This window comes from Martes martes, assembly GCF_963455335.1.
Source record: "Martes martes genome assembly, chromosome: 16".
Classification (NCBI taxonomy): Eukaryota; Metazoa; Chordata; class Mammalia; order Carnivora; family Mustelidae; genus Martes; species Martes martes.
This window is the reverse complement of record NC_137904.1, coordinates 39,384,235-39,412,185: the sequence shown is the minus strand read 5'-3', so window position 1 is coordinate 39,412,185 and position 27,951 is coordinate 39,384,235. Positions and strand designations below refer to the sequence as shown.

Below are 27,951 nucleotides of genomic sequence, written 5' to 3'. Positions count from 1 at the left end.
CATGCTGGGAAGGCGCCCGCGCGGCGGCCATTTTGTCTTATCGGCTCCTCTTTAGAGGAGGCTTTTCGGCCTGCGAGAGGGCCAAAGGGGTTGGCGACTGTGTCGCCCGCGTTTTCTTTGGCGGGTGCCAGGGCAGGTGGGAGCAGCCGCCCGAGAAAAGCACCATGATTTCGGCCGCGCAATTGTTGGATGAGTTAATGGGCCGGGACCGAAACCTCGCCCCGGACGAGAAGCGCAGCAACGTGCGGTGGGACCACGAGAGCGTAAGTCCCGCGGGCCTTGGGTCTGTGCCCGGGCGCCGTGGGGGGAGGGGAGCGGCGCGGGCTGGGGAGCGGCGCGGGCTGGGGCCGTCCGGCCGTCGGCGCGGTTTGGGGCGCGGGCCTCGCGGGGTCGAGTGTCTGATCTGTGGCGGGAGGGAGGAGCCCGCCGGGATCCGGGGATGAGGGATGATTTGTTTTTGTTGTTGTTTTAGTATCGAGGAAGTCTGAGAGGGCCCTTGGCAGAATTGAAAAGCACCTTAAAAAGGCGGAGAAACGCGGGAAAAGATTTTATTATATCTAGCGGCTCTGGAGTTTTTAACCTCATTATGAGATAGAGAAGAAGGCAAATTCTTCCGTTATTTGGGTTGAGCGTCGTATTTAGACCGAAATTTCTGGGGAGGGTTAGTGATAAAAATCGTGGCACTGTATTACTTCAAGAAAGGGTCCATTTCGATGCTTCCGTGAGGAAATACAATTTCAAGAGGTCATAACTTGGTAGGGTTTCCCGTGATGATTTACAGATACGTTTGATAGCAGCACGTTTTAGTTAAGCTAGCTCTTGTAGATGGTTGTCATGTTTTTTTCTTCACTACAAGACTCCTTTGATAAAAGTACAGGTATCTTGATGAGCACTGAGAAACGTGTAGAATTGTTGAATCATTATATTGTACACCTGAAACTAATAAAATAATTATATTTGAATGAAACAAAACTCATTTGGTCCTTTTTACCTTATGAGTAAAGGGTAACTATAACCCCAGTTTCACAGATAAGCCTTGAGAGGCTACCCAAGGTCTCTTGGCAAGTTAAGCGGCAAAACTAAACCTAATCTTTGTAGTCCTGTTCACTCACCACAATTCTGTCAGACTGACGTCTCTGCAGATATCCGTGCATTTCAAGTGTTTTGAACATGCAGTGTTAGGTTTATGTTAGGTCTTAACCTAAAGAAGAGATGTAGATTACGTAGCTTGCAGTTACAGTCAAACAACGTGGTAATTTAAAGGCAGTTACTAATCAAAATAGGTATAGTTGGACAATAGGTTTTCTAAAAAAGTTGTGGTGTTTTTTTTTTTTTAATGTAGGTTTTGGTAAGAGTGAAATTTCTCTTGTAATTCAGGAAAGTAAGCGGTGCTAGATGAGTCCTTTCAGTATCTTAAGTGCCTAAGCTGTATTGGGTTGTTGCTTGATTCCAAAGTAGTATGAGGGGTAATGGTAGAATTTATTGTGTGGGGTCAAATTCACAAATTTGTTATTGACTTCAAGAGAGGGGAAGCTTTTTGAAAGCCTTCCCCCCCCTTCTTTCTTTTCTGACATTGGGGTTTTTCCCCTGCTTGTTAAATAGGAAGCTGAGTAACTTTGTTGCTTGTTTTGATCCTCTTTTTTTTCTAGGCATTTGTCACTGTGAAGTCCGTTTTTCTTTTACTACTTAAGGATCTTTCCATCTTGTCTTGCAAAACAAAGAACATTATGATTTAGTTGATGTGCAGATAGGACATTTTGGACATAATTGGGGTTAAAAAGAAAATTGCTTTTGACTGCCTGCTTATCAACTGGAGCAGTCTAAAATCTGTGCCTCCTTGGTTTTGAACATATGTTGTGAAGAAACTTTGTTTTCCTGATAGTATTATATTGCCACATTGCTTTCTATACCGTGGGTGTATAGTTGGCAGTGGGGCTCTGGGAATTGCAGCTTAAGTCTTCTGTCATCTCAGCCCTGATCTTTGGCTTAAGGTGTTTCTCATTGATTTTAAATTCTTGGTACTTGTCACCAAGATTCTTTATGCCTGAATGACAGATTTACTTCATTCCCAATCCAGGGATTTGAAAAAGTCAAATTACTGCTATTTCAGATTCATGTCTGCTGGGGTTGGGGGAGAAGGTTGATGTTGACCTGGAACAAAGCCCATGGCCTCTTCTAAATAAGACTGAATTACTCTGGGGTGAAATAAAGCTGTGGAAGCTTGTGACATCACTTCCGGGTTATTTGCATATTCTTAGGCTGTTGGTTGGTAGTGGTAAAATCCTGGGAAAAAATGGACAACCCCAACGTATACTGTAAAGGTTTCAGGATCATTGTACCTGATATTTCAAATATTTTTACATTCCTGTTCTATCTGGAAATCTTTCTTTGCTACCTTTGCACTGGATGGGAAAAGCTATTTCAGCGGGGTGGGGTCCTTTTGTTTAACAATTGAAATGGAAACTTTACCGTAGTGGTATAGGTAGTTCTTGGTTGTCTGTATTTGACCAGCCTGTGGAATTTGTTTTAAATGCAGATTTCTCTTCTTTGCCTGAACAGATTCCAATCTGTAGACCTGAGGGATGGCCCCGGAAATCTGGGTTTTCTTTAAATGGCCTCTTACACATTATAAAGCTTGTGAATTGTAGCTTCCTGACCCACCTGATTAGTCTTGTGTTTTTAATTGTGAGCTCATAGCCCTTGAAGCTCATTCATTTTTTTAAGTGAAGTATGCATCAGTGATGTAAATTACTGACCTTTCCTTTGTTTGTAATGGTTTTTCTGTAATCACTGTCCCCGGTGAGTCTTGGAAAGTGCTGCACTGGGGTTTTACAGCATTTCCAACTTTGGTAGATTGTTATCTTGATGTAAGAGAAAGTAGTTTTCAGCTAAAGTCAGATAAGTTTTAATACCATCTCAAGGGTTCATTCATATATCCTACTGCCTCGCCTATTATTTTACAATTTCTTGAGGTTAGTATTTTGCATTAAGCAGTTTGTTTGCTCTGCTCTGTTAATTCTAAACAACCACAGTAACGAAGAAAGCATCTGATTTTTAACTGCCTAGCATGAGCACCTTTCAGTTAGTGTCCACATGGGGAGATTTCAGTCTTTGCTAGGGAAGGCATGAATAGCCAGCCGTCTCCTTAACTGAATAATTTAGATTGTGGGGGATGCCCCCTCCCCCAATTTATTTAATTAAGAGGGAGGAGGGGCCAACAGAGAGAAAATCTTAAATCTTCCACTCCCAGCGCAGAGGCCGGCATTGAACACAGCACAGAACTCCATCTCAGAACCCTAAGAGCATGGCCTGTGCTAACATCAACAGCCTGATGCTTAACTAACTAAGCCACGCAGGTGCCCCCTGTTCCTTAAACTTTTTTGTGGGAGATTTTTTTATTTTTATTTTTTTTAAGATTTTATTTATTTATTTGACAGAGGGAGATCACAAGTAGGCAGAGAAGCAGGCAGAGAGAGATAGGAGGAAGCAGGCTCCCTGCCAAGCAGAGAGCCTGATGTGGGGCTCGATTCCAGGACCCTGGGATCATGACCCGAGCCGAAAGCAGAGGCTTTAACCCACTGAGCCACCCAGGCGCCCCTTGTGGGAGATTTTAAAGTTTAGTCTAGAGTTTTCATTATCTTTTATATTATATAACAGGAATTTTATAGTTCAAATTGAGGTTTTTACATGTAGATCTGAACCCAGAAATGAGATTATTTAACTGATTCTAATAATATCCAAAATGGGATTTCTTTCATAATTTATCAAATTCAAGTATGCCACCTGTTCAGTGAAGGTTTAATAATTTATGGAGGGAATTGAACTAAATGTTCTTTTCTAAAATCTTCAGAATGTTAACAGGTATTTTCACTGACACTGAAAGCTGTTTGGAAAAGAAAAGTTAAAGCTCTGTCCACACTTTTACTTGTAAACTTGGGAAACAAAAATTAGTAATTATAGTGCATGACATCTAATCTAGGTATTTTATTGGATAGTTTTAGTTTAGAGTTACCCAAATGTTCTGACAGAAATGCAGGCATTTCTGGTCCTACTCCGTAGTTATGTGGTAAGTGTTGGGCTTCTCCAAGCAGCAGTCTGTGTGTTTGTATGTGTACATAACTGCTCTTTCCTTCTTCTTCCCAAAATATATACAGAAGTAGAATGAATTCTCTATGTACCCACACCTAATGCAATGTTAACAAAACGTTGCCAGTGTTATTGTTTCTATACTCCCTATCCTTTATTTTGAAGCAGTTCTATCATTTAAGCTTTAAGTACATTATTATGTATTTTTAAAATATAGGAACTTCAAGAAGGCATAACCACAATATTACCATCACGTTGAAAATATTAAGGTATTTCTTTAATATTTATTTGGTCGCTTTAGGAAAAATGTATCATTAGAGTTGATTTCTTCACAAGAGGAGAAAGTAGTTTAAGTTAGTAATAGTGCTTCATTGGATTATGAAATACGCTTAATTTTCTCATCTTTCCTCTCTCCTTTTTTAAAAAAGATTTTTTTATTTTGGGGAGAGGGAGAGAGTCTTAAAGCAGACCCAATGCTGAGCACAGCACTGGGCTCCATCTCATGACCCTGAGATCACCACTTGAGTGGAAAGCAAGAGTCAGCTGTGTAACTGACTGCACCATCCAGGTGCCCCAGTTTTCTCATCATCTCTTATTTGTAACTTGGAGGAATTTCATGTATTCATTTATCCAACAAAAATGTAGCACTGTAATAGTATGGATATGGCACTTGGCCTGAGAGAACCATTAGTCTGGTGGCAAATGTAAAGGACTAAACATGCTTTTGTAACGTAATTTGGTACGTGCCATAGTAGGACATGTGTAGGGTCTAGAAAAGAACACGTGAGAAGGACATCTAATAAGCTAGACTGGGGTACTTGGGAAGGGCCTCTTAAAGTGGCCCTTCAATATTGGGACCTGAAGAATTAATAGGAATTGGCCTCAGGGAGTGGGAGAGAAGATGTGTTAGTTACCAGGGGCTGGAAAAAATCTTAGGCCTGAAAAATTGTGAACAGTATTATAGCTGGAGCCCATGTTCTTTTTTTGTTTTTTAAGATTTTATTTATTTGACAGAAATCACAAGTAGGCAGAGAGGCAGGCACAGAGAGAGATCGGGGAGGAAGCAGGCTCCCCGCCGAGCAGAGAGCCCGATGCGGGGCTGGCTCCCAGGACCCTGAGATCATGACCTGAGCCGAAGGCAGAGGCTTAACCCACTGAGCCACCCAGGTGCCCCTCGTGTTCGTTTTTTGTTGGGGAATGGAACATGTTGATAAATGGGCAGGAATCTGGTTTTGAATGGTTTTTATAAGCCTTGTTAAAAGTTGGGACTTGACTCCTGGGTGGCTCAGTCCATTAAGTGCCTGCCTTAGGCTCAGGTCATGATTCCAGGGTCCTGGGATCCAGTACCACAGTGGGCTCCTTGCTCAGTGGGGATCCTGCTTCGCCTTCTACCTGCCACTCCCCCTGCTTGTGGTCTCCTGCTCATGCTTTCTCTCTGGCAAGTAAAAATCTTAAAAAAAAAAAGTTGGGACTAAAATTACATTGGGAAACAATTGAAGGTTTCTTAGCAGGTCGAGTGTCAGATGGACTGTTGCCAACATGATGAATTTTAAATTCCAATATTTAGATGACCAGAAATAGAAATCGAATAAATTCTTTTTATGATTTGTTTATAACATGGACTTATCATCTCACGGAACAAAAAATGTATCCAAGGTTGTTAGTAACTTAGAATACCAAAGAAACTCATAGTTGTTTGTAAAGACATTTATATGTCCTTTAATGATTTGAAGGCTTTATTATCTGTAAATAATAACTAGCTGGCCTGTTGGGGTGAGAAACAACTAGGAATTCAACTGACTTAGGGAAAGCAGTTCAACAAAAATAATACAGATGGCTTTGAAAATATTTGATTAGCTCAAGGAAGAATTCTCTTACTGTTTGATTCAAGCGGGTGTAGAAAAAAAAATCAGTAAGGTATTCTTAAGGTACTTTTGTGATCAGAAGTGGTCTAAATGGGTGACCAGAGTTGATTGTGCCTTGAAGAAGTGAATATTAAATACTAAAAGAAAGGATTGTTTTTGTTAAGGTGGATGTCTCAGCATATTTTGGGTTAAGATACTTAGACTTGCTTAAGTCTTCCAGCTTGTGTGTTAAGTCTTCTTTGCATTAAATAATGTTCTTTCCTTTAAAGATTGATTCCATTAATATATTGGAAATTGATTTGTTTTCCCTCTGAGTTTAACACCATTAAAATTATTTTTTTCCCAAAGGAGACATGCTTGCTGTAAAAAATTAAAATTTAACTTAGAAATAAAGAGTAAGTCTGTTCTTGCCTCCCCTCCTCATTGCCAAATTCCTCTGTTCCTAAAAACTTACGCATATACATGTTAAGTGAAAGTTATAGGTAGCTTAATGTAATAATATGTATAAATGTATATTTAACAACTTTCATTTCTGTTGTGGCATCTTTCCTTGTTGGTGCATATAAATCGATCTCAGTTGGTAGAGCATTTAACTCTTGATCTTGGGTTGTGAGTTTGAGCTCCACATTGGGTATAGAGATTACTTTAAAAATAAAAAAAATTTTTTTTAAAGATTTTATTTATTTATTTGATAGATATCACAAGTAGGCAGAGAGGCAGGCAGAGAGAGAGAAGGGGGGGAAGCAGGCTCCCTGCTGAGCAAAGAGCCAGATATGGGGCTCAATCCCAGGACCCTGAGATCATGACCTGAGCCAAAGGCAGAGGCTTAACGCACTGAGCCACGCAGGCACCCCTAAAAATAAAATTTTTAGACAGATCACAAGTAGGCAGAGAGGCAGGCAGAGAAGTGGGGGCGGGGAGCAGGCTCCCTGCCGAGCAGAGAGCTGGATGCGGGGCTCAATCCCAGGACCCTGAGACCATGACCTGAACTGAAGGCAGAGGCTTAACCCACTGGGCCATCCAGGCCCTAACAATAAAAAAATTTTAAAAAGTGGGGGGGGTGTCTGGGTGGCTCAGTCTGTTAAGCATCTGCCTTCAGGTGCATCATAATCCCAGGGTCCTGGGATGGAGCCCTGCATCAAGCTCCCTGCTCCGCCAGGAGCCTGCTTCTCTCTCCTCCTTTACCTCCTCCCCCTACCTGTGTGCTTGTGCTTGCTCTCTTAAGTAAATAAAGTCTTCTAAAAAATAAAAAAAAATAAAAGATAATAAATCTACCTTAGTTTTTAAACTTTTTGTTCTCTAGGGGATATATAGAGTATATTTCGTTCTTTTCCCATTACCAGCCAGGCTGCAGTAAACATTCTGGTACATAAAGCTGAGTCACTTGTAGGATGGATTCCTAGAAGGGTAATGGCTAAGGTGAATGCACTTTTTTTTTTTTTTAAGATTTTATTTATTTATTTGACAGAGAGAGAGAGAGAGAGGTGACAAGTAGGCAGGGAGGCAGGCAGAGAGAGGAGGAAGCAGGCTCTCCGCGGAGCAGAGAGCCCGATGTGGGGCTCGATCCCAGGACCCTGGGATCATGACCTGAGCCGAAGGCAAAGGCTTTAACCCACTGAGCCACCCAGGCGCCCTGATGAATGCACTTTTTACATTTTGGTGATGCTGCCAAATTGTCCCACAGCCCTCTAGTATTGTTCAGAATGTCATTTTCCCGGTACTGTTTCACAGGCCAGATAATTGTTTTAATTTTTGACAGTTTGACTTTGTTTAATATGGTAGTAATCTGCAACTAAAATTTTGAGTCAGATTTCTAAGATTGTATTTCTGCTTTCTCTTCACTGGTAGTGGATTCACTAAAGGATGCTGTTGAGGTGGAACTCTGTCAGTAACATTGCCTTAGATTTATCAAGAGGATAAATCTCAAGAATTCGGGCTGTACGTAGGTATCTGCCCTTCCCACCTTTGGTTATCAGACTGTTAACTCCGTGATGGCTGTTTTGTGAAGACTTGCTGAGTAAAAGACAGTAGTCTTTTTTTTTTTTTTTTTTTTAAGATTTTTATATATTTGACAGAGAGATCACAAGTAGGCAGAGGGCAGAGCCACCCAGGCGCCCCTAAAAGACAGTTAAAAGATCCTTAGTCCCTGGGGAGGGTTAAAGAAGCAGTCTAAGTAGTTAGAGTTTAATGGATAGAGTAATATTTTGATGTGCCATTGTGTTACAGTAGTATTTTAAGGAGAGTTGAAGAGTGGAAAGGGGATATAGATCCAGATTGAGAAAGGGGGTTTCTAATTTGGATTCTGTAAATAGCTAGATTATCTTTAGGGCAGGTCATTTGTTCTCCCTTATCTCACATGGGGTGATTGGACTAAATTTTAAGAAGCACATGTTTAGCTCACGGGCAGTCATGTCTTACTTGGTGTATATACTGCCTAAAACCATTTTTTAAAAAGTAGCTTGACGTAGTAGTGTAAAAATCAGACAAATTTTCCCCCCTCTCCCAGTGTAACAAACATAATTTAAGTGTTAAAATCTCACTGCAAAATATTGTCTCTTTTTTTTCCCATACACGGAAACCAAGGCAGTTAAAGTCTGTAGTTCACAGTGGGTGTCAGCCAAGATTCAAACTCTGCGCTGTGTTGTCTCTCCAAGCATACCTGTTTTATACTTTGCCATTTCATACTGGGTTAGGTCTTTTTCACATGTTTTCCTTATGCCTAGAATGTCTTGCGGTCTTTCTACTTTGAATTTAAGAACCAGTTCAAGGGGCGCCTGGGTGGCTCAGTGGGTTAAGGCCTCTGCTTTCGGCTCAGGTCATGATCCCAGCGTCCTGGGATCGAGCCCCACATCGGGCTCTCTGCTCAGCAGGGAGCCTGCTTCCTCCTCTCTCTCTCTACCTGCCTCTCTGCCTACTTGTGATCTCTCTCTGTCAAATAAATAAATAAAATCTTAAAAAAAAAAAAAAAAGAACCAGTTCAAGCTTCATCACCTGTGATGACCTGGCATTCCTGACTAAAATCACTTCTGTATCTAGTGTTGGATATGTGTTCTAACACTCTTGTTTTTTGTTCTTGACTTCTATTAGACTGTGGTCTTCTTGAGAAGTCGATCTTACTCAGTCTTGGATTTCCTGCACTGTTCTTAGTACATAGTGTTAAGTGATGGTTGAAGTGCCATTTTCTGCCTTTTAAAATTAAATGTCACTTAAAATTAAATGCCACTTTATTTTTTAAGGTTGTTTTAAAAATTCATTTAATCACTACACCCAGTGTGGGGCTCAAATTCACCACCGCAAGATCAAGAAACAGTTCCATGTTCCGTGGACTGAGCCAACCAGGTGCCCATAAGTGCCACTCTCTCTCTCTCTGTGTATATTTATTATTTATTTAAAATATTTTTTATTTACTAGAGAGAGAATGAGCAAGGGGGAGGGGCAGAGGGAGAGGGAGAAGCCAACTCCCCGCTGAGCCCCATTCAGGACTCCATCCCAGGACCCTGAGATCATGACCTAAGTCCAAGGCAGGTGCTTAACTGACTGAGCCACCCAGGCCTCTCCTAAGGGCCGCTTTAAATTAATATCACATGCGGTACTTACTAGATTTGAGAGTGTGTTCATTTTATTTTATTTTTTTTTGAAATTTATTTCATTTAAAAACTGACAGTACATTTGAAGTTTCGACCAGTTAGAATCTACGTTTGTCTATTTTTTTTTAAAGTGGGGCTTTAACTCATGGTCCTAAAATAAGGAGTCCCATGCTCCACCAACTGAGTCAAGCCAGGTGCCCCCAAGAATCTGCTGGGTTTTTTTTTAGAAAGTCTTATTTGTATGAATAAGGCTTAAGTTTTATAGTAAAACTACATAGCTGTGGGAAATCACAAGTATTTTAGTTTTAAAAAACAAGTATCAGTTTATGACAAATCTTGTAGCTAGTAGTAATCATAAGTGTTACAGAAAAAACACACATTATATGGTAAAGTGCAAACTCAGATCTGGTCAGTTTGATTTCAGTGAAAAATATTATTAAAACTAAGCTTCAATAAGTACTATACTGATAATTTTAAGAATTATATGAATTCTAAAAGAATTCTATGACTTCCTTCCTAGAAAAAGTTTGTATTGGCTTGTATTTTAGAGTCAGGAGAGGGACCATGGAGGTGTTCACTCTTTTTGTTATTTTATTTTATTTATTTTTTTTTATATTTTATCTTTTTAAGATTTTATCCACAAGCAGGAAGAGTGTGGGGGGGGGGCAGAGAAACAGGCCTTCTGCTGAGCAGATACCAAAGTAGAGCTTGATCCCAGGACCCTGGACTCATGACCTAAGCCAAAGGCAGACACCTAACAACTGAGCCTGGCACCCAGGCATCCCTCTTGTTTTTTTTTTTTTTAAAGATTTTATTTTATTTTTCTTTAAGTAACATCTGCAGCCAATACAGGATTGGAACTCACAACCCTGAGATCAAGAGCTGCATGTTCTACAGACGGAGCCCCTGTTTTGTTTTAATGATGAGCCTTTTTTGAGGATCATACAGATTGACTCGGTTTAAACAAAGAACAGTAGTTTTATGTTTTATTAGTTATGATGATAAATAGAAATTCTGTTAAAAACAAAAAAGATGCACAATAGTAAAATTTGTTCTTCTGGTTCTCTTTTCCATAGTGTTGCTATGTGGGGAGAGTGGTGATTAAAAGTAGATAGTAGGAAATACTGGTGCCTCTGTCCTGCATTTTTTACTGAACTCTGGGAGTTGGAAAGTCATTAATTTAACTAATGTGGTTTAACCAAAAAAAATTGTTCTTATTTGGTTGAAAGATGAAGGTTAAGAAATGAGAAAATAGTAGTTTGGCACCCTTTTCCAATACAGTTTTAAAGCTGAACAATTTTTAAAAGTTAAGTACCTTTGTTTTTCTTCACTAGGTTTGTAAATATTATCTCTGTGGTTTTTGTCCTGCGGAATTGTTCACAAACACTCGTTCTGATCTAGGTAAGTGAATTTTCTTTGTAGCTTTTATCAAATTATGATTTAAAATAAAAACTGGTACTTTATAAATTCCAAAAAGTTTTCTCTTAAGTAAGGTTTGTTGATAAAATAATTTCTTTCTTGGCTTAGATTTTTGAACGTATTTTAATAAATGCCAGTGTAGTTAAACATGGTGGCTTAAGTGAACATACATGTCTATTTCTACTCCTTCCCAAAATCCTCCACTAAAATGAAAATTTAAAAACAAAAAAGGTGTGAACAGAAGAGGAGATAACAATTAGCAATACCAACGAAATTTTTGGAAGATGACAAGTGGATGGAAGAGTAGCAGCAAACTCAACAGAGCAGAACAACCTCTACCCTAAAAGCCTGCAGAATGGGATATTAAAAGGAAGTGTTTGATCAGCAGAACCCTGGACAGGTTCAGCATTTGGAGGCACCAGGTATCATAGCAGAGTTGAGTCATGGGCTAAAAATGAAAGATTAGTCTAGTTAGGGTCTCTCACCTGTGACATTTGGTATTTTGAGCTGGATATTTTTGTTTTGGGGACTATCCTGTGCATTGTAGAATGTTTAGTAGTATTCCTGGCCTCTACCCACTAGATGCCGGTGGCACCCCTCAACTGTGACAGCTAAAATTTCTTCAACTAAAAAGACATTGCCACGTGTCCCTGGAGGGACTCTTAAAACCTGTGCATCTGGTGATTTTCTGTCTCCCACCCCTGTGCCCCAGGAGACACTAGGGGGTTCTTTTCTGGAGAAATTGGACCTGGAAGACTGTAGTTCATCTGAACCACAGAATGCAAAACAAAACAAAAACCAGTGACTTTCTTCTCCCAAGGATGATACATAATTAGTATCATTCTAGAAACATAAAAGAGAAGTTAATTATTTTAAGGACAGTGCTTGCCCTAGAGCCTTAGAAGCACATTAGGGCTGGACAAATCTAGCTGTTGGGATTCCAGACACAGCACAGGGCAGTAATGAGTAAAAATGAGACTTATTAAGAGAGTTAAGTCTATATTCTTAATAGTGGGGTTTTCCCATTCCCTTCCTCTGCCCTGTTCCTAGAAGGATACAGCCAGATGTTTTTCCCCAGGCAGAAGAGAAGAGGATTCTTTAGAGAAAGTGAACAGTTCCAGAGAAATGATCTAAGGTACTGACCCTTGGGGAATCTCCTAAAAGAATTTTGCTGCCTGATTTTCCTGTGGTGAAGCCCATTAGTTGGCAAACCCTGCCTATGCATACCAGCTTCCAGTTAGATTTTGGAACTGTTTGCCAGCCAAGGAATACCAGTTAGCCACGAAGAAAACCTTCAACACAACAGATTAACGAAACCAACTGGGGTGGGGGGAGTTTAGTGGAATTAGAGATAATGGGGAAAGCAGAAGAAAAGATACTTTGTTGTTGTTTTAAGTAAGCTTTATACCCAATAGGGGAACTCACAACCCTGAGATCAGGAGTTGCATGTTCTATCAACTGAGCCAGCCCGGTGCCCTAAAATACTAAAAGTCTTAACTAAATTTAATATTCTCAGAGAAATAAGAATGGATATAAGGAATAGGATGCTGTATAAAAAGGGAACTTTCGAAAAACCAAAAAGAGCTCTTGGAAATTAGGACTGAAGAAATGTGAAGTAAAAATCAGTGTAAAGGTTTGAGAATAAAATCAAGGAAATTCACTGGAATGTTGGGTGATCAAATGGAAAAGATTAAGATTTGAAAAAATTACATCAGTACAACACTAATTAGGAGTTCTAGAGAAAGCAGAAGGGAGGAAATTAAAGATTTTGCAATACTGAAGGGCAGTAGTCTATAGATTGAGTGGGTCCTTCAAATGCTCACAGCACACTGGATGAAAAAAGATCCATTCAAAGGCACCATTCAAAAACCACTGAAGTTTCAGAATGGTGCGAGTGGGGCAGGGACACACAGGATTATGAATCAGAATGGCCTCAGATTTGTCAGTACCACCACCAGAAGCTCGAAGACTTTGGGAGATAAACCCTCAGGATTCTGAGTGAAAAAATAATTTTCCTAGGTTAGCTTTATAACCAAACTCCAAAGTATGAGAGTGAAAAAAAAACATTTTCAGACATGTAAGATCTCAAAAAATTTATCTCCCATGATTCTTTTCTCTGGAAATGCTACCAACTCATGGGTATAAAACCAAGGAGAAAAACAAGAGATCCAGTAAACTGCATTCAGTACAGACCAGAAAAAGAACCTCTCAGGATGACAACCGTTATTAGTGAGCTTAGAAAACCAATAGCCTAGATTGAAGCAGAAAGAAAGCTCAGGGGCAAAACTGAAGCTGATTATCTGATAGATTTGGAATCTTGAGAGAATTTCTGTAGCTGACTTAAAGTGTTTGAGAAGAGTTCAGAAATACAGAAATCTAAACAAATGAAAAGAATTCCAACAGAAATGTGAAGCATACCTTAAGTCATCATAATGCCCCTTTTGTTTGGCTCAGCGGGTAACAGTACTTGCATAGTCAAAATGTAAAGTGTTTATTTAACCTAAAATTTTTTTTGACCTAAAATTTTGATGTCTAAGATAAATAAAGAAAAAGCAAAATAGTTTAGAAATATGGAAATAAATTCCAGAAGGCATAGGTGACGTGGTTGAAATTGGTTGCCTTCTGGAGTTAGGAAGGAGTAGGTCCTTCAGCATTCTTGTACTATTTGGCTTCATTTGCAGACACCCCAGATTAGTAAAAGATGAGTGGTTCACCCTCCTCACAGTTTCATTGGGTGGTAGGGGATACAATTCTCTTTTCTTCAACTTCCTCTTCTTTTTTCCTCTCTTTCCTTACCATTATAGTTGCTCTCTATTATACTGATCTTGAAGATTAAGGAGAACAATTTTCATGTGTTTACTTGGGCACATTACTTTGTGATTCATTAGGCTCAGTTTAGGTGTGTACAGACTATTTTGTGATGAAATGGGTCTTGTTTTCCTTTTTTTTAAGAACTTCCTTTAGTTTTGGCAAGAGAAAAGATGGTTAACATCACCAATAATTTATACATTCATATTTCTCATCTTTTTTTTCAGGTCCATGTGAAAAAATTCATGATGAAAACCTTCGAAAACAGTAAGTTATCTTTTTTGGTCATTTCCCTCTTCTTCATCATTCTTTGGTTTAGGGTACAAGGATTGAAGAAGTATTGAAATTAGTATAAAATCAATGTCTTGCCGAGGTTCTGTTCATTAGTTGGGATGGTAGAAAGTCATAGCTTCAAAAATGATATGATTAGCTACCTATGAGTGCATATTTTGTGCTTAAGTACTACTGTATCCTAAGCTTTTTTCTGTATCATGTTAGTTGTTTTTTTTCTTTTTTCCTCATAGTCCTGATTTTATAAATGAGACTTGTCCTAGGGCCAGGGTCACAGATCCAGTATTGTGATAGAACTGGTGTTGAAGCACCTAGCTTTGCCTTATTGTAAAGTCCGTGCTCTTAACCAGACATAATGCTAAGTACTTGTCTTCTCTTCACCAGGATGAGAGACTAGAAATTGACTTTTTCTTTCTTTCTTTTTTTTTTTTTTAAAGATTTTATTTATTTATTTGATAGAAACACAGCAGGAGAGGGAGCACAAGCAGGGGGAGCTGGAAGGGGAGAAGCAGGCTTTCCACAGAGCAGGGAGCTTGATGTGGGTGGGGCTTGATCATGACCTGAGCTGAAGGCAGATGCTTAACCACTGAGCCACCCAGGTGCCCCTAGAAGTTGACTTCTTACATATGGGTTTACTCTTCAGAGTAAATGCAACAGTTTATAAGATTAGTTAAGATAGAATATGTGAGTTGTAACGGATAAAGATTTGGAAAGAAAGTAATGCTTATTAATTTTTATCCTCAACCAGGTATGAGAAGAGTTCTCGTTTTATGAAGGTTGGCTATGAGAGAGATTTTCTGCGATACCTACAGAGCTTACTTGCGGAAGTAGAACGTAGAATTAGACGAGGCCATGCTCGTTTGGCATTATCTCAAAACCAGCAGTCCTCTGGGGTGCGTATGAAATTAATTTGTAGTCTTTGTAAAGTGTCCTTACTCTTGACACCCACAGACCTCCCCAGTATTGAAACTTGTGGTCAAGTTCATTAATTTGTATTTTTTTAATTAAGATTTTATTTATTTGATAGAGATCACAAATAGGCAGAGAGGCAAGCAGAGAGAAAGGGGGATATGCAGGCTCCCCGCCGAGCAGAGAGCCCGATGCAGGGCTCAATCCTAGGACCCCGAGATCTTTACCTGAGCCAAAGGCAGAGGCTCAACCCACTGAGCCACCCAGGCGCCTCTAATTTGTATTCCTTTAGAATGATATAAACTTAAAGGGCATTCTTTTTTTTTTTTTCCAGTCTTTTTTTTTTTAAGGTGTTTTTTTTTTTAAAGATTTTATTTATTTATTTGACAGACAGAGATCACAAGTAGGCAGAGAGGCAGGCAGAGAGAGGAGGAAGCAGGCTCCCCGCTGAGCAGAGAGCCCGATGAGGGGCTCGATCCCAGGACCCTGGGATTATGACCTGAGCCGAAGGCAGAGGCTTTAACCCACTGAGCCACCCAGGCGCCCCTTTTTCAGTCTTTATTAATAATACTCATTTTGCTACTCGTTAAGATTTTTCTCATTATCCATAACTGACAAAATATGTAATTGAGTAGCAGAAATTGAAGGTAATTATTCTTGTAACTCAGTATTTTAACTATTAAATACAGATACTATGTATGGTATGTGAGAGCTTGAATATTTGTTTTTTACTTACTGATAATACATTTTATTTATTTATTTATTTTATTTATTTGACAGATCACAAGTAGGCAGAGAGGCAGGCAGAGGGGGAGGGGGAAGCAGTCCCCCCCCCACCGAGCAGAGAGCCCAATGGGGGGCACGACAGGACCCCAGGGTCATGACCTGAGCCAAAGGCAGAGGCCCCACCCACTGAGCCACCCAAGCGCCCCATTGATAATACATTTTGTTATCTCTTAATAGGCGGCTGGCCCAACAGGCAAAAATGAAGAAAAAATTCAGGTTCTGACAGATAAAATTGATGTACTCCTACAGCAGGTAAGAGTTGTGTACATTAATAACAAAATATTTGGCATAGACACTTAACCAAAGATAAAAGGTGGCAAATATGTATATGTAAAGGTGCTCAAAGTCATTAGTCATTAGGAACACAAATTAAAACCACAATGAGATACTTATTATATGTCTGTCAGAATGGCTACAATTAAAAAGACCACATACCAAGTGTTAATGAAGATGTGGGCAAACTGGAACTAACCTACACTGCTGGTGGAATGTAAAATGGTATAACCCCTTTGGAAAATTGTGGGGTTTTTTTTTTAATTTTATTTATTTATTTGAGAGAAATCACAAGTAGGCAGAGAGGGGGGGAAGCAGGCTCCCTGCAGGGAGCTTAATCCCAGGGCTTAATCCCAGGCCCCTGAGATCATGACTCAAGCTGAAGGCAGAGAGAGGCTTAACCCACTGGGCTACCTAGGTGCCCTAATACAAAGACAAGTGTCTTTTTTTTAAGATTTTATTTATTTATTTGACAGATCACAACTAGGTAGAGAGGCAGGCAGAGGGGTAGGGGGAAGCAGGCTCCCTGCTGAGCAGAGAGCCCGATGTGGGTGAGGGGCACGGGGCTCCGTCCCAGGACCCTGAGATCATGACCTGAACCGAAGGCAGAGGCTTAACGCACTGAGCCACCTAGGCACACTGTAGGTTTCTTAAAAAGTTAAAAAAAGATCCACGAGTCACTCCAGTCCTAGATAGTGGCCCAAGAGAGACAAAAGCATATGTTTACAGAGTTGTATTACCAGTGTTCATAACGGCTTTGTTCGTAGTTGGCAAAATCCCTAAACTGGAACCAGCTCAAACATCTATCAGTTAAGTGAATGGATAAGTGCTGTGATGCATCTGTGCAGTAGAGTACTGCTCGGTAATAAAATGAATCAACAACATGGAACACTGTGGGTGAATCTTAAGATAATTAGGCTGAATGAAAGAAGCCAGGCTAAAATAAGTACATAATTCCATTTGTATAGAGTCCTAGAAAATGTAAACTGATCTCTGTACAGTTCTAGAAAATGTAAACTGATCTGTAGGGACAGCAGATCCATGATCTGGGCGGAGGTACTACAAAGGAAATTTGGGGTAATGGATATGTGTTATCTAGATGAGGGTGTTAGTTTCGTGGTTGTCAAAAGTTCCTCAGATTTTAAACCTTAAAAACATGCAGTTCATTGCATGTCAGGTCTACTTTATTAATGTTGTAAAAAAATCAAAAGGGCAAATTTAACCCAAAGAGGCTTCAATAAATAAAACCAAAAGACCCAAAACAACCACGAAATGATAAAGAAGCTTGGGGAAGAACAGAAGAATGGTTTGGTTAAAAAGGAGTCTTGACTGCTTTGCCTTCTTTTTTTTTTTTTTTTTAATCCACCTTAGATTGAAGAATTAGGATCTGAAGGAAAAGTAGAAGAAGCCCAGGGGATGATGAAATTAGTTGAACAGCTAAAAGAAGAGAGGGAATTGCTTAGGTCCACAACCTCGGTGAGTAGCAACCTCATTTTGATTTATCCAGGCTGTTCACTGTGAATACTAGGACCTATTCCTAGTTGAGAATTGTAGTGAACAGTTTTCTAATGTCCTAAATCAAGAGTCTTCAAACTGTATCTTAAAGGATACACAGTAAATACTTAAGGTTTGTAGGCCACAAGGTCCCCTGGCGGATACAGAGCTCTGCCTTTGTATTACGAAAGCAGCTTTGGATAATGCATAAACAAAAGGTTGTGGCTGTGTTCCAATAAAACTTTATTTACAAAAACAAGCTTCTAGCTGCTACATGCCAACCCATGCCTTAGATCATGAGTATTCACTGGGGCCTGGGTCGGTCGGTTCGTCTTTCTTTCTCTCTCTCTTTCTCCTTTCTCTCTTCCTTTCTTATTTTTTAAAAGTTTTAATATTTGAGAGGGAGAGAGAACATGAGTGGAGAGAGGAGTAGAGGAAGAGGGAGAAGCAGACTCCCTGCTGAGCAGGGAGCTCAATATGGGGCTCTCCTAGGACCCTGGGATCATGACCTGAGCCGAAGGTAGACACTTAACTGACTGAGCCACCCAGGTGCCCCTAGATTTATTTATTTTTAGAGAGAGAACATGGGTATAAGTGGGGAAAGAGGGAGAGAAGCAGATACCCTGGGAGTGGGGAGCCCAGCTTGTGGCTCAATCCCGTGACCCTGAGATCATGGAAATCAAAAGTTAGACACGACCGACTGAGCCACGCAGGCGCCCCCTAACTTTCTTATTATGATAAATTAGCCCATATGTACTTACCTTAGCTCAAAATTGGTATACTCTTCCACTTTTTTGTATTAATTAGAGAATGTAATACTCAAGTTTTGGATTTTTTTTAGTGTTTTTATTTTTATTTATTTGACAGAGATCACAAGTAGGCAGACAGGCAGGCGGGGGTGGTGGGGTGGGGGGAGAAGCAGGCTCCCTGGTGAGCAGAGAGCCCAATGCGGGGCTCAATTCCAGGACCCTGGGATCATGACCTGAGCTGAAGGCAGAGGCTTTAACCCACTGAGCCACCCAGGCGCCCCCTGACGTTTTGGATATTGATGGTAGAATGTAATTGGCCATTGGTTCCCAGATATTGGATAGGATATATACAGATTATGCTCAGAAAGTTCTGTTCCCTAAGCATTTTAGGGTTAAACAAAAAAAAAATTTTTTATAGATTTTATTTATTTGACAGAGACACTGAGAGAGGGAGCACAAGCGGGGTTGAGGGGTGGGAGAGGGAGAAGCAGGCTTCCCGCTGAGCAGGGAGCCTGATGCGGGGTTCAGTCCCAGAACCCTGGGATCATGGCCTGAGCCAAAGGCAGATGTTTAACTGACTGAGCCACCCAGGTCCCCCAGACGGAATTTTTTTTAAGTAAGTTCTGTTTTAGGCTTGAACTCGCAACCGAGATCAAGGGTTACATGCTCTGCTGACTCGCTAGCTAGGCACGCCTTGAAAAATATTTTTAATGGGGAGGCCATATATTTAGCCTGTTGAAACTAAGGAATGAATTGGGACTAGAATAGGTAGCTTTCTGAAAGGTAGTTTAACATTTTTCAAGGTGGTGTGCGCATTTCATTGGTTATAGTTGAGTGATGGGATCTCAGCCCTTCCTTGGGATACGGAAAGTTTCTTGCTGTTGCTTTTGTTTCCCTGCTCTAAAAGTTTACCAGTTGCTTATTAGGGCTTTGGGGAAATTAAAAAAATTTGAAAACTATTTTAGATTGTGTACTTTGTTGGATTTTGTTTCTTCTCTTTTTCTCAAATACTCTTACAATAACTGATTTATCATTTCAGACGATTGAAAGTTTTGCTGCCCAAGAAAAGCAAATGGAAGTTTGTGAAGTGTGTGGAGCCTTTTTGATAGTAGGAGATGCCCAGTCCCGAGTAGATGACCATTTGATGGGAAAGCAGCACATGGGCTATGCCAAAATTAAAGCTACTGTAGAAGAATTAAAAGTAAGCTTCTTGCAAGCATGCACTTTAGCCACAGCTAATACTCTCATTTTAGTATGGCCAGAAATTGATCACATAGACACATAAGCCTCTTGTTGATACGCTTATTTGTGTTATTTGAAAGTATGACAATCCCTATAAAATTTTGCTATTCATCAGATTATCATAGGGTTTTATTTTCTTCACTTTTTTTGTGCCAGGAATTTGGGAGAAAGACTATCCCTGAGGGCTTAGCCAAGTAACAGTACCTTACATACAGATATGGTTTTGGAATTTCTGCATTTTTCTTTCAGGGCATCAAGTTCCGTACATTGATCTACACATGCTTTGCATTCAGTAACCATTGTTTGATAGTGTCTTTAAGAGTATAGTTCTATAAAAATCAAACTTGATTTGTTTTAGGAAAAGTTAAGAAAAAGAACTGAAGAACCTGATCGTGATGAGCGTTTAAAAAAGGAGAAGCAAGAACGGGAAGAAAGAGAAAAAGAACGGGAGAGAGAAAGAGAAGAAAGAGAAAGGAAAAGACGGAGAGAAGAGGAAGAAAGAGAGAAAGAAAGGGCTAGAGACAGAGAAAGAAGAAAGAGAAGTCGTTCACGAAGTCGGCATTCAAGCCGAACCTCAGACCGAAGATGCAGTAGGTCTCGGGACCACAAAAGATCACGAAGTAGAGAAAGAAGGCGAAGCAGGTACGTGGAACACACGAGACGGTGCCTTGCACGTAGTGAGTGTGCAGTATGTAATAGCAGTTGCTAGTGTTCTTTCCTTTGTCCTTGGGAAGCCCTTAAGTATTGTCAGACCCTGGGATGGATTATGAGAGAGGAATCAGTGAGCCAGGCCACCTTCAAGGCAACCTTTTTGCTATTTCCCACCAGTCTAAGGAGGTTTGATGCACTCTTTTTTAGGAAGTCTGTGTTACCATATGGTCTCTTTAAGTGCATCTCTTCTCACTGATGTAAGAAGACATTTAAATTATAAGTTATTTTGGTAAAATTACCTACTTTTGCTTTGAATGACATCACACAGAACATAAGAACTAAAGTGCTTTATAACCAATTCTTTAAAAATGCGAAAAATGAAATCCATTTTACGGTTGGTTGGTTGGCTGGTTGGTTGGTTGGTTGGTTTATTTATGTATGTATTTATGTATTTATTTATTTGACAGCGATCACAAGTAGGCAGAGCAGCAGGCAGAGGGAGAGGGGGAAGCAGGCTCCCGCTGAACAGAGCCCGATGAGGGGCTTGATCCAGGACCCTGAGATCATGACCTGAGCCAAAGGCAGAGCCTTAACCCACTAAGCCACCCAGACGCCTCCCCCGCCCCCCCGTTTTACTGTTTTAGAGTTGGGATTGAAGAATCTTAAAGAATGTGGTGATGGGGCACATGGATGGCTCAGTCGGTTAAGCATCCGAATCTTGATTTCAGCTCAGGTCATGAGCTCAGGGTCATGAGATTGAGCCCTACGGTGGGTTCTATGCTGGGTGTAGAGCCTGCATGATACTTGCCACCCCCCAACCCTGTTTTTGCTCACCCATCCTCTCTCAAAAAAAAAAAGGCATGATGGTGATTATCTTAGCACTATTTGAAAAATTGAAGTTAGATTTTTTTTCTTTTTTAAGATTTTTATTTATTTATTTGACAGACAAAGCAAGAGAGGGAACACAAGCAGGGGGACTGGGAGAGGGAGAAGCAGACTTCCCCACCGAACAGGGAGCCTTATGGGAGGCTTGATCCCAGGACTCTGGGATCATGACCTGAGCTGAAGGCAGACGCTTAATGACTGAGCCATCCAGGCACCCTGAAGTTAGATTTTCAATAATTTCCAATTCTTAAGTTTTCTACTGTAGATATGTATTAGTAGTGGATTCTACTCATTTGCCTTTTAAGGGTAAGTGTTACTTAACTTGTTAATTATTGAACAGTGTATAATCTTTGCAAGGTTTTTTCTCATTGTAATGTCGGCTGAAGTTGCTTTCCTTTTGTTTTCCACTGTGAAGAAGTAGAGATCGACGAAGAAGCAGAAGCCATGATAGATCAGAAAGAAAGCATAGATCTCGTAGTCGGGATCGAAGAAGATCAAAAAGCCGGGATCGAAAGTCCTATAAGCACAGGAGCAAAAGTCGGGACAGAGAACAAGATAGAAAATCCAAGGAGAAAGGTTAGTTTATGTGAGAATTTGATTCATTAATAGGAGACTATTTTCAGTCTCTTCTCCCCACTCACATTTCTTTGGACATAGGCAGAGTTCCATTTTGAGCTCTGTTCTTTTTTTACTTACCTCCAGCAGCATTCAGTAGGAGATAGGGGCAGTATTTTCCCCTTGTCTGGTTTGTGAGAAAGACAACTGAGCTGGTGTTTTCTTAGAACATGTTAAAATCACATCCTTCAGTTGTTCATCTAAAGGTTTGTCATCTTGATTCTTCCAAGTATTGCATTACCTTTCAGGGTTATTAGACTGTAGAATTTATTAGCTTATTTATTGGCAATTTATTTATTTTTTAATCTGCGTGTTCCATAGTATGTCTTGCAGAGTCAGTGTGTTGTATAGCATTGGTCCTCGTGTGCAGCCTTCATTTACCTGTGTAATGAAGTTCTAAGTTTGTGGAAGTTGAATACCTTACCTGTGTCTTAACCATGTTTTCTATTGAAACAACATGCATTTTCCTTTGTACTTTTCCCTTTGGTTTTCGGTGGCATTCCAGTGGCTGGAATGCACTACTCACTGCACTATTAATGGACTTTTTCATTTTGTCTTTGGCATGTTTTCACGTGGCTATTCTCATCTTTAAGCTTGGTCTTCATTGAAAGATAATTCTTTTAAATCATCAGGGTCTCCTTTCTGTATTTTCTTTAGATTCTTTGAGCATCTTTCATTTCGTATTGACTGGGCCGTTCTGCTTTGCATGGATTTTGGGAATGAGAGCAAGGGCCTAGTTCTCGTTTTCTTGACTCTGCTTGTTCCATCCTGTTCTGCCTGTCTGTGTCCATGTTTGATCACCCAACATGTGTGCTGCTGTGTTTGAGTTTATTAAACTGGACTTCTGTGTGACATTCATTTCTTCATTTCTTTTTTGGAACTATTCTGTGGTATTTGTTTTTTGTGGGTTTTCTGGGGGCCGGACACGGGTTTTTGTTAGACCGAGTTAGAGAACTAGCAGCGCAAACAGTGGACATATTTTTTTAGTCTTAGGCTTTCATTTTTTCTCAAATAGGTGTACCTTTTCTTCTAAAAAGATATTTACATACATTGGTTTTTTTCCTACAACATGGAGCAAATGTTAAAAAGTAGGAAACAAGGACAGTTTTTTAAATTTACTGTCACAAGCTTTAAGTTCAGAAATTACTTTTGTGATTCAACAGGCAGTTGCTACAAAGTATTGTAACCTGATTTTACATTAGTTTTAAAGTTTCACCCAACGTTTTTTGTAAGACTTTTTGTGGAATGTATCTTTTGGGGGATGGGTCCAATCTCAAGAGCCAGATAATGGATGTCAGAGATCAAATTAATCACTTCTTTTTTTTTTTTTTTTTTAATTTTATTTATTTATTTGACAGAGAAATCACAAGTAGGCAGAGAGGCAGGCAGAGAGAGAGGGGGAAGCAGGCTCCCTGCTGAGCAGAGAGCCCGATGCGGGACTCGATCCCAGGACCCTGAGATCATGACCTGAGCTGAAGGCAGAGGCCTAACCCACTGAGCCACCCAGGCGCCCCTCAAATTAATCACTTCTCTTTAAGAATGAAAGCTCTTTTCTATATCATACTTCACGTCACTTAAAATAGTTGGATTGGTTCTTTTTTTTTTTTTTTTTAAGATTTTATTTATTTATTTGACAGATCACAAGTAGGCAGAGAGGCAGGCAGAAAGAAGGAACCAGGCTCCCTGCTGAGCAGAGAGCCCGATACGGGGCTCGATCCCAGGACCCTGAGACCATGACCTGAGCCGAAGGCAGAGGCTTAACCCACTGAGCCACCCAGGCACCCAGTTGGATTGGTTCTTGGGGATAAAAGCTAGCTAGCCTTCCTAATTGTCTGGGATCAACAGTGAACAATGGCCTGACTATAAAAACACGACATTTTTGTGTAATTTCTGGGTAGAGCAAAAAGATGTCTTGAATTGCTTAACTATTAAAAAAAAATCCTAATTGTGATAATGACATCATAGAATTTAATAAAGCTTTTGCTTAAGTAAATAAGCTGCATTGTGTTTGGATTATGGACAAACAGGATTTTCCTAGTGAAGTATGGAGGAAGGAGAGAAGATTTGTTTTTGGATAAAGCTCTGCATCAGTCCCGTCTTGAAAGATGGGGAATGCATTACAGATTTTTCTTAAGCTTAGGGATCTCTTAGAAGTGAAATGATTTATTGGCTTTTGAAAATGCCACGTAGCCATTCAGGCAGTCCTAGGTATGTAGATGACTGAAGGCCTGAACTCTGAGCAGGAATAGCATTTGATAATGGCGCGAGTAAGGAGTTTACTGTGCCACATGCTACTGTGGAAATAATTCGGCTCCACGATGGAAGGACCTGTAGTTCTTAACACCAACCCATTTAGGTTTCTCTCTTTGTTAAGAGAGTTTCCTTTTTTAATCCATAGCCCTGAAATCCTCCACACTTTGTGGATGTCCTTAGGACTATTAAGATCTACCATATTTACATAGGGCAGAAGATAAGATTATTGGACTGACTACTAGTCCTCTGCGGGGCAACAAGACGACTCTTCTTCATTGAAGCTACCTGTGCACCGGCGAAGCCCATAAGGCACAAAGGGAGGACTTTCCCACAAGGTCAGTTAGAGCGCACTGTACTGGCCCAGTTCTCATAAGTCGACAGACAGACCTGGCACAAGCCCTGCAGTCAGCTACTCGGACGTTGCTTCATGTGCATTTTGCAAGTCTTACGGACTGAATATGCTCCTTCACGTACAGTCTTCAGTTCTTCCATTTGAATGAGTGCCCCTGCCACTGCCATGTTTTGTTTTCATTACCATCCCTCTTCCACTTATTTGCTGTTGTGTCTTAACTTCGTCCAGAATCTGTAGAGGGTTGTGCTTCTCTTAAAACGTCTGTCTTATGAACCACTCTGCTAGACTAGTTATTCTTAACGTAGTTTTATGGGGAAAAATAATTTTTCCACAGAGTTTGTAGTTTGCATTAACATTTTCTGTAGAAATCTTTTGTTAGGCAATACTTGGAACTAAAAAAGCTGGAATACACTTGGTCCCTTTATCACTTTCTGCCCCTAGTCTGAGGTTTACCATTCCAGGGAAAACAGGAGTAGAAAAGGTTGAGATTTACTTTTTCCATTTTTTATGTGTAGTTGAGTTGAATTTTAATTTTCTCCTTTTGGAGAAACAGCTCTTGAGATGGCATGTATATTTTCTTAGCAAAGCACCAAAGTTCAGTACTTGGTTTGAGATCTGAGATCCGAGATCTGCTTTCTTTCACTGGGCTTGTTCCTTGTAGGTACTCAGATATGTACCTGCGTGAATAAGCTTTTGCATTAAAAAAGCTATAGCTGGAGAAACATGCCTATTAAGTGTTCACTTTTTTTTCACCTTTTGCAGTTACTGTTTTTACTTTTTACCTGCATAATTTACTTCATGTGAACACAGTTTTTGTGTATTACCTTCCTACCTTTCCCATTGCTTTCTGATGTTTCTTCCTCAAAATCAAACTTGAGTCTTAGATCCTGCAGTGATTTGAAGTTGCCCGTACTTAGTAGCTTCTCAGCAGTTGGAGAGAACTGGCTACTGTTTTACCGTTTGCTTTCTCCTGATTCCCAGTACGGCCCTCCCTCTCCTTCATAAATGACAAATTTTATCCCTTTAGTAGATTTCACCAAACTGTGTTACTTGCAGTCTGTGGGAAATAATTGTTTTTTCATCTCTCAGTTGTTTCACTTTTCAAAATGTCATGTATGTATTGTATTATTGTATTTTACTTTAAAATCCACGATCAATGTCTTCTTTTATGGCAGAAAAGAGGGGATCTGATGATAAAAAAAGTAGTGTGAAGTCCAGTAGTCGAGAAAAACAGAGTGAAGACACAAACACTGAATCAAAGGAAAGTGATACTAAGAATGAGGTCAATGGGACCAGTGAAGACATTAAATCTGAAGGTGACACTCAGTCCAATTAAAACTGATCTGATAAGACCTCAGATCAGACAGAGGTAAGTGTATTGTTTCTCACTTTGATTAGGGCTTTTTGTTACTGTTTGACAGTGCAGCGTAAGTATGCACAGATGAAGATGGAGCTAAGCCGAGTAAGAAGACATACAAAAGCATCTTCTGAAGGAAAAGACAGTGTAGTCCTGCAAAACATTTTGAGGTACATTGTTTTGTCTCAGCTATTTTGTAGCAGACTCGTGCCCCCATTAGTGTGCCTCTTTGGAAATTATTGCCCACGTTTGTAATATAGTCGCCATTGAAAAGTTAATTATCCTTTTTTTAGGGATTTTGCTGTCATTTCTTTTTTTTTCTTTTTTTTAATAAAAAGGTTGAACTGTTTTTTTTTTTTTCTTTTTGGTATTAAGTCCATCTTGTGTTGATACATTGGCAGAGACATATGCTTTAAAAACTTAAATATTTCGGAGGCACATGTTGGACGACTTTGTTTTAATTAAACTGCTAGTATTTCTTTGTCAAGGATGTTTCTAGTTTTTTGCTTTATTGCCTTGCATTCTAATGCAGTTTGTTCTGTAACTCGAGAGCCAGTAGCATTGGATTGATGGAAGTGTAGGGTTTATGAATTATTGCAGCTGACTACCATACCTCACACAGCGTTGGTGTTGTGAGCGGCCCATGAAAAGCCAAATTAAAAATCAAGGATTCAGTCAAACTAAGCAGGTACTCATGCCAGGTACTCCTTTCTCTACCCACATCCATGTTTGAATGCTATTGCCTGTGATCTTTACGCTTAACTGTTGTGTATCTTTTTTGTTCTTTACAAGAAGCACAGAGGGGTTTTTTTGTGTATTGCGTGAAAACTTATAAATCAAATGTTAACAGAATGGAATTTTTTTTCAACTGTATGTAGGGATGCAGTGGTGCCCAGAATTAGATATCTTTAAAGAATTTAAAATACAATAAACACTTCATATTATTCGCCTTGTTACATTCAATGCAATTCTCAAGTCTTTAAGAGGTATGTGTTTAATATTTCCTACGGTGTAGGAGCATTTGCAGTCAGCCATAGGTACGTAGGCGTAGTCACTGGCTGATAACATATAAAGCAGCAGTGAGTAGCAAGGACAGACACCTTCAATCTCTGAAACACAAAGAACTGATGAATCGTATAGAGTGAATTTGGGTTTTTTAAGAACGATTAAAAGTTAGGTTTTATAAGAGTTCTTAAAACCTATAAACTGTTCATTCTTTGGGCTAGTCTAGTGGCTTGGGATAAAATCAGTACATGAAAGGGAGTACCAATTAGTTGGTTTGTCGATGGCTTTCTTCCTCTAGGACAGCCATATAGTGTTCCGTGTGTGAGCCATCCACATATAGGCAAGCATACACAGGCAAAGGCTCTAAGTCCACACTGATGCCTTGAGAATTAAAAAGAATACAAACATTCCATATACATATATTAATTAGCAGTTAGTGACTGGGCCAACACTTAGTCATAAAAATTTGCCTTTTACATGTTGCCTAATTATCATTTTCCCCCAAATTTTGCATTGTAGGACTACTGTTCGAAGATTTTTGGAAGAAAACTGAAAACAGCATAAAGTGAAGATCGACATTAAAATGAGGTGAAAGAAAACTATAGTGGCATAGAAAAAGTATAAAGCTCAGTTAGTTGTTTTTTTGTTTCGTTTTTTTTTTTGTTTTGTTTTTTTATTAAAAATTAATTCAGGACTGATGTGACCTTACCAGATTTCAGAAACATGTGTTGATAGTATATATATGCCACTGAAAACTTAGGTCCTGTATCATATTTTTTTTCTTTAAGACTTTTTAAGAAATATTACCTAAACATGTGGCTTGCTCAGTGTTTAATTGCAAGTTTTCATTCTTGGACTTTGAAAACAGGATTAAACGTTAGTATTTGTGTGAATCAGACTAAGTGGGATTCCATTTTTACAACTCTGCTATACCTAGCCTTTGGATTTAGAAGTGAAAATAAAGTATCTCTGACTTTCTGTTACAAATTTGATTGTCTCTGTCATTGAAAAGTTTTAGTATTAATCTTTTTCTAATAAAGCTATTGACTCTGAACTAGTCCCTTGTTTTAAATATGAGGTGCACTGTTACTAGAGGTGTTGGTGTACAGTTTTATCTGATTGTTCTGTTTAAGACTAATTTTTATAGAATTTTCGCAGTTTAAATGTTTTAAATAATGGTGCTTCAATTTTGGGTGGTTATGAATAAATTTGGATTCTGCTTTTAATAGCAAAGATGTACAGTGAACTAGAATATATTTTTACATCCCTGAGATTCCTTTACTAGTAGAAAATTCAAAATATCCTTCTGATGAACACTATCCTC

The 27,951-nt window shown here is 39.6% G+C and overlaps 1 protein-coding gene across 4 annotated transcripts; it reads left to right on the top strand.

The window, feature by feature from the left end:
* LUC7L3 (LUC7 like 3 pre-mRNA splicing factor) lies at window positions 1-27,681 on the top strand. Of its 4 annotated transcripts, XM_080827560.1 has the most exons (12): window positions 3-263; window positions 10,873-10,939; window positions 13,993-14,032; window positions 14,805-14,949; window positions 15,929-16,003; window positions 17,396-17,500; window positions 19,307-19,468; window positions 19,868-20,151; window positions 21,461-21,621; window positions 25,441-25,581; window positions 25,687-25,792; window positions 27,147-27,681. In XM_080827560.1, exons 1-12 carry the CDS (start codon window positions 165-167, stop codon window positions 27,178-27,180), a joined length of 1,419 nt encoding a protein of 472 aa, XP_080683686.1. In that variant the 5' UTR covers window positions 3-164; the 3' UTR covers window positions 27,181-27,681. The 4 variants fall into 4 exon arrangements, with proteins under 4 accessions (XP_080683687.1, XP_080683686.1, XP_080683685.1 ...); XM_080827561.1 differs by lacking the exon at window positions 25,687-25,792 and having other exon boundaries at window positions 1-263; window positions 25,441-25,634; XM_080827559.1 differs by lacking the exon at window positions 27,147-27,681 and having other exon boundaries at window positions 25,687-26,015.
* The last annotated feature ends 270 nt before the right edge of the window (window positions 27,682-27,951 follow it).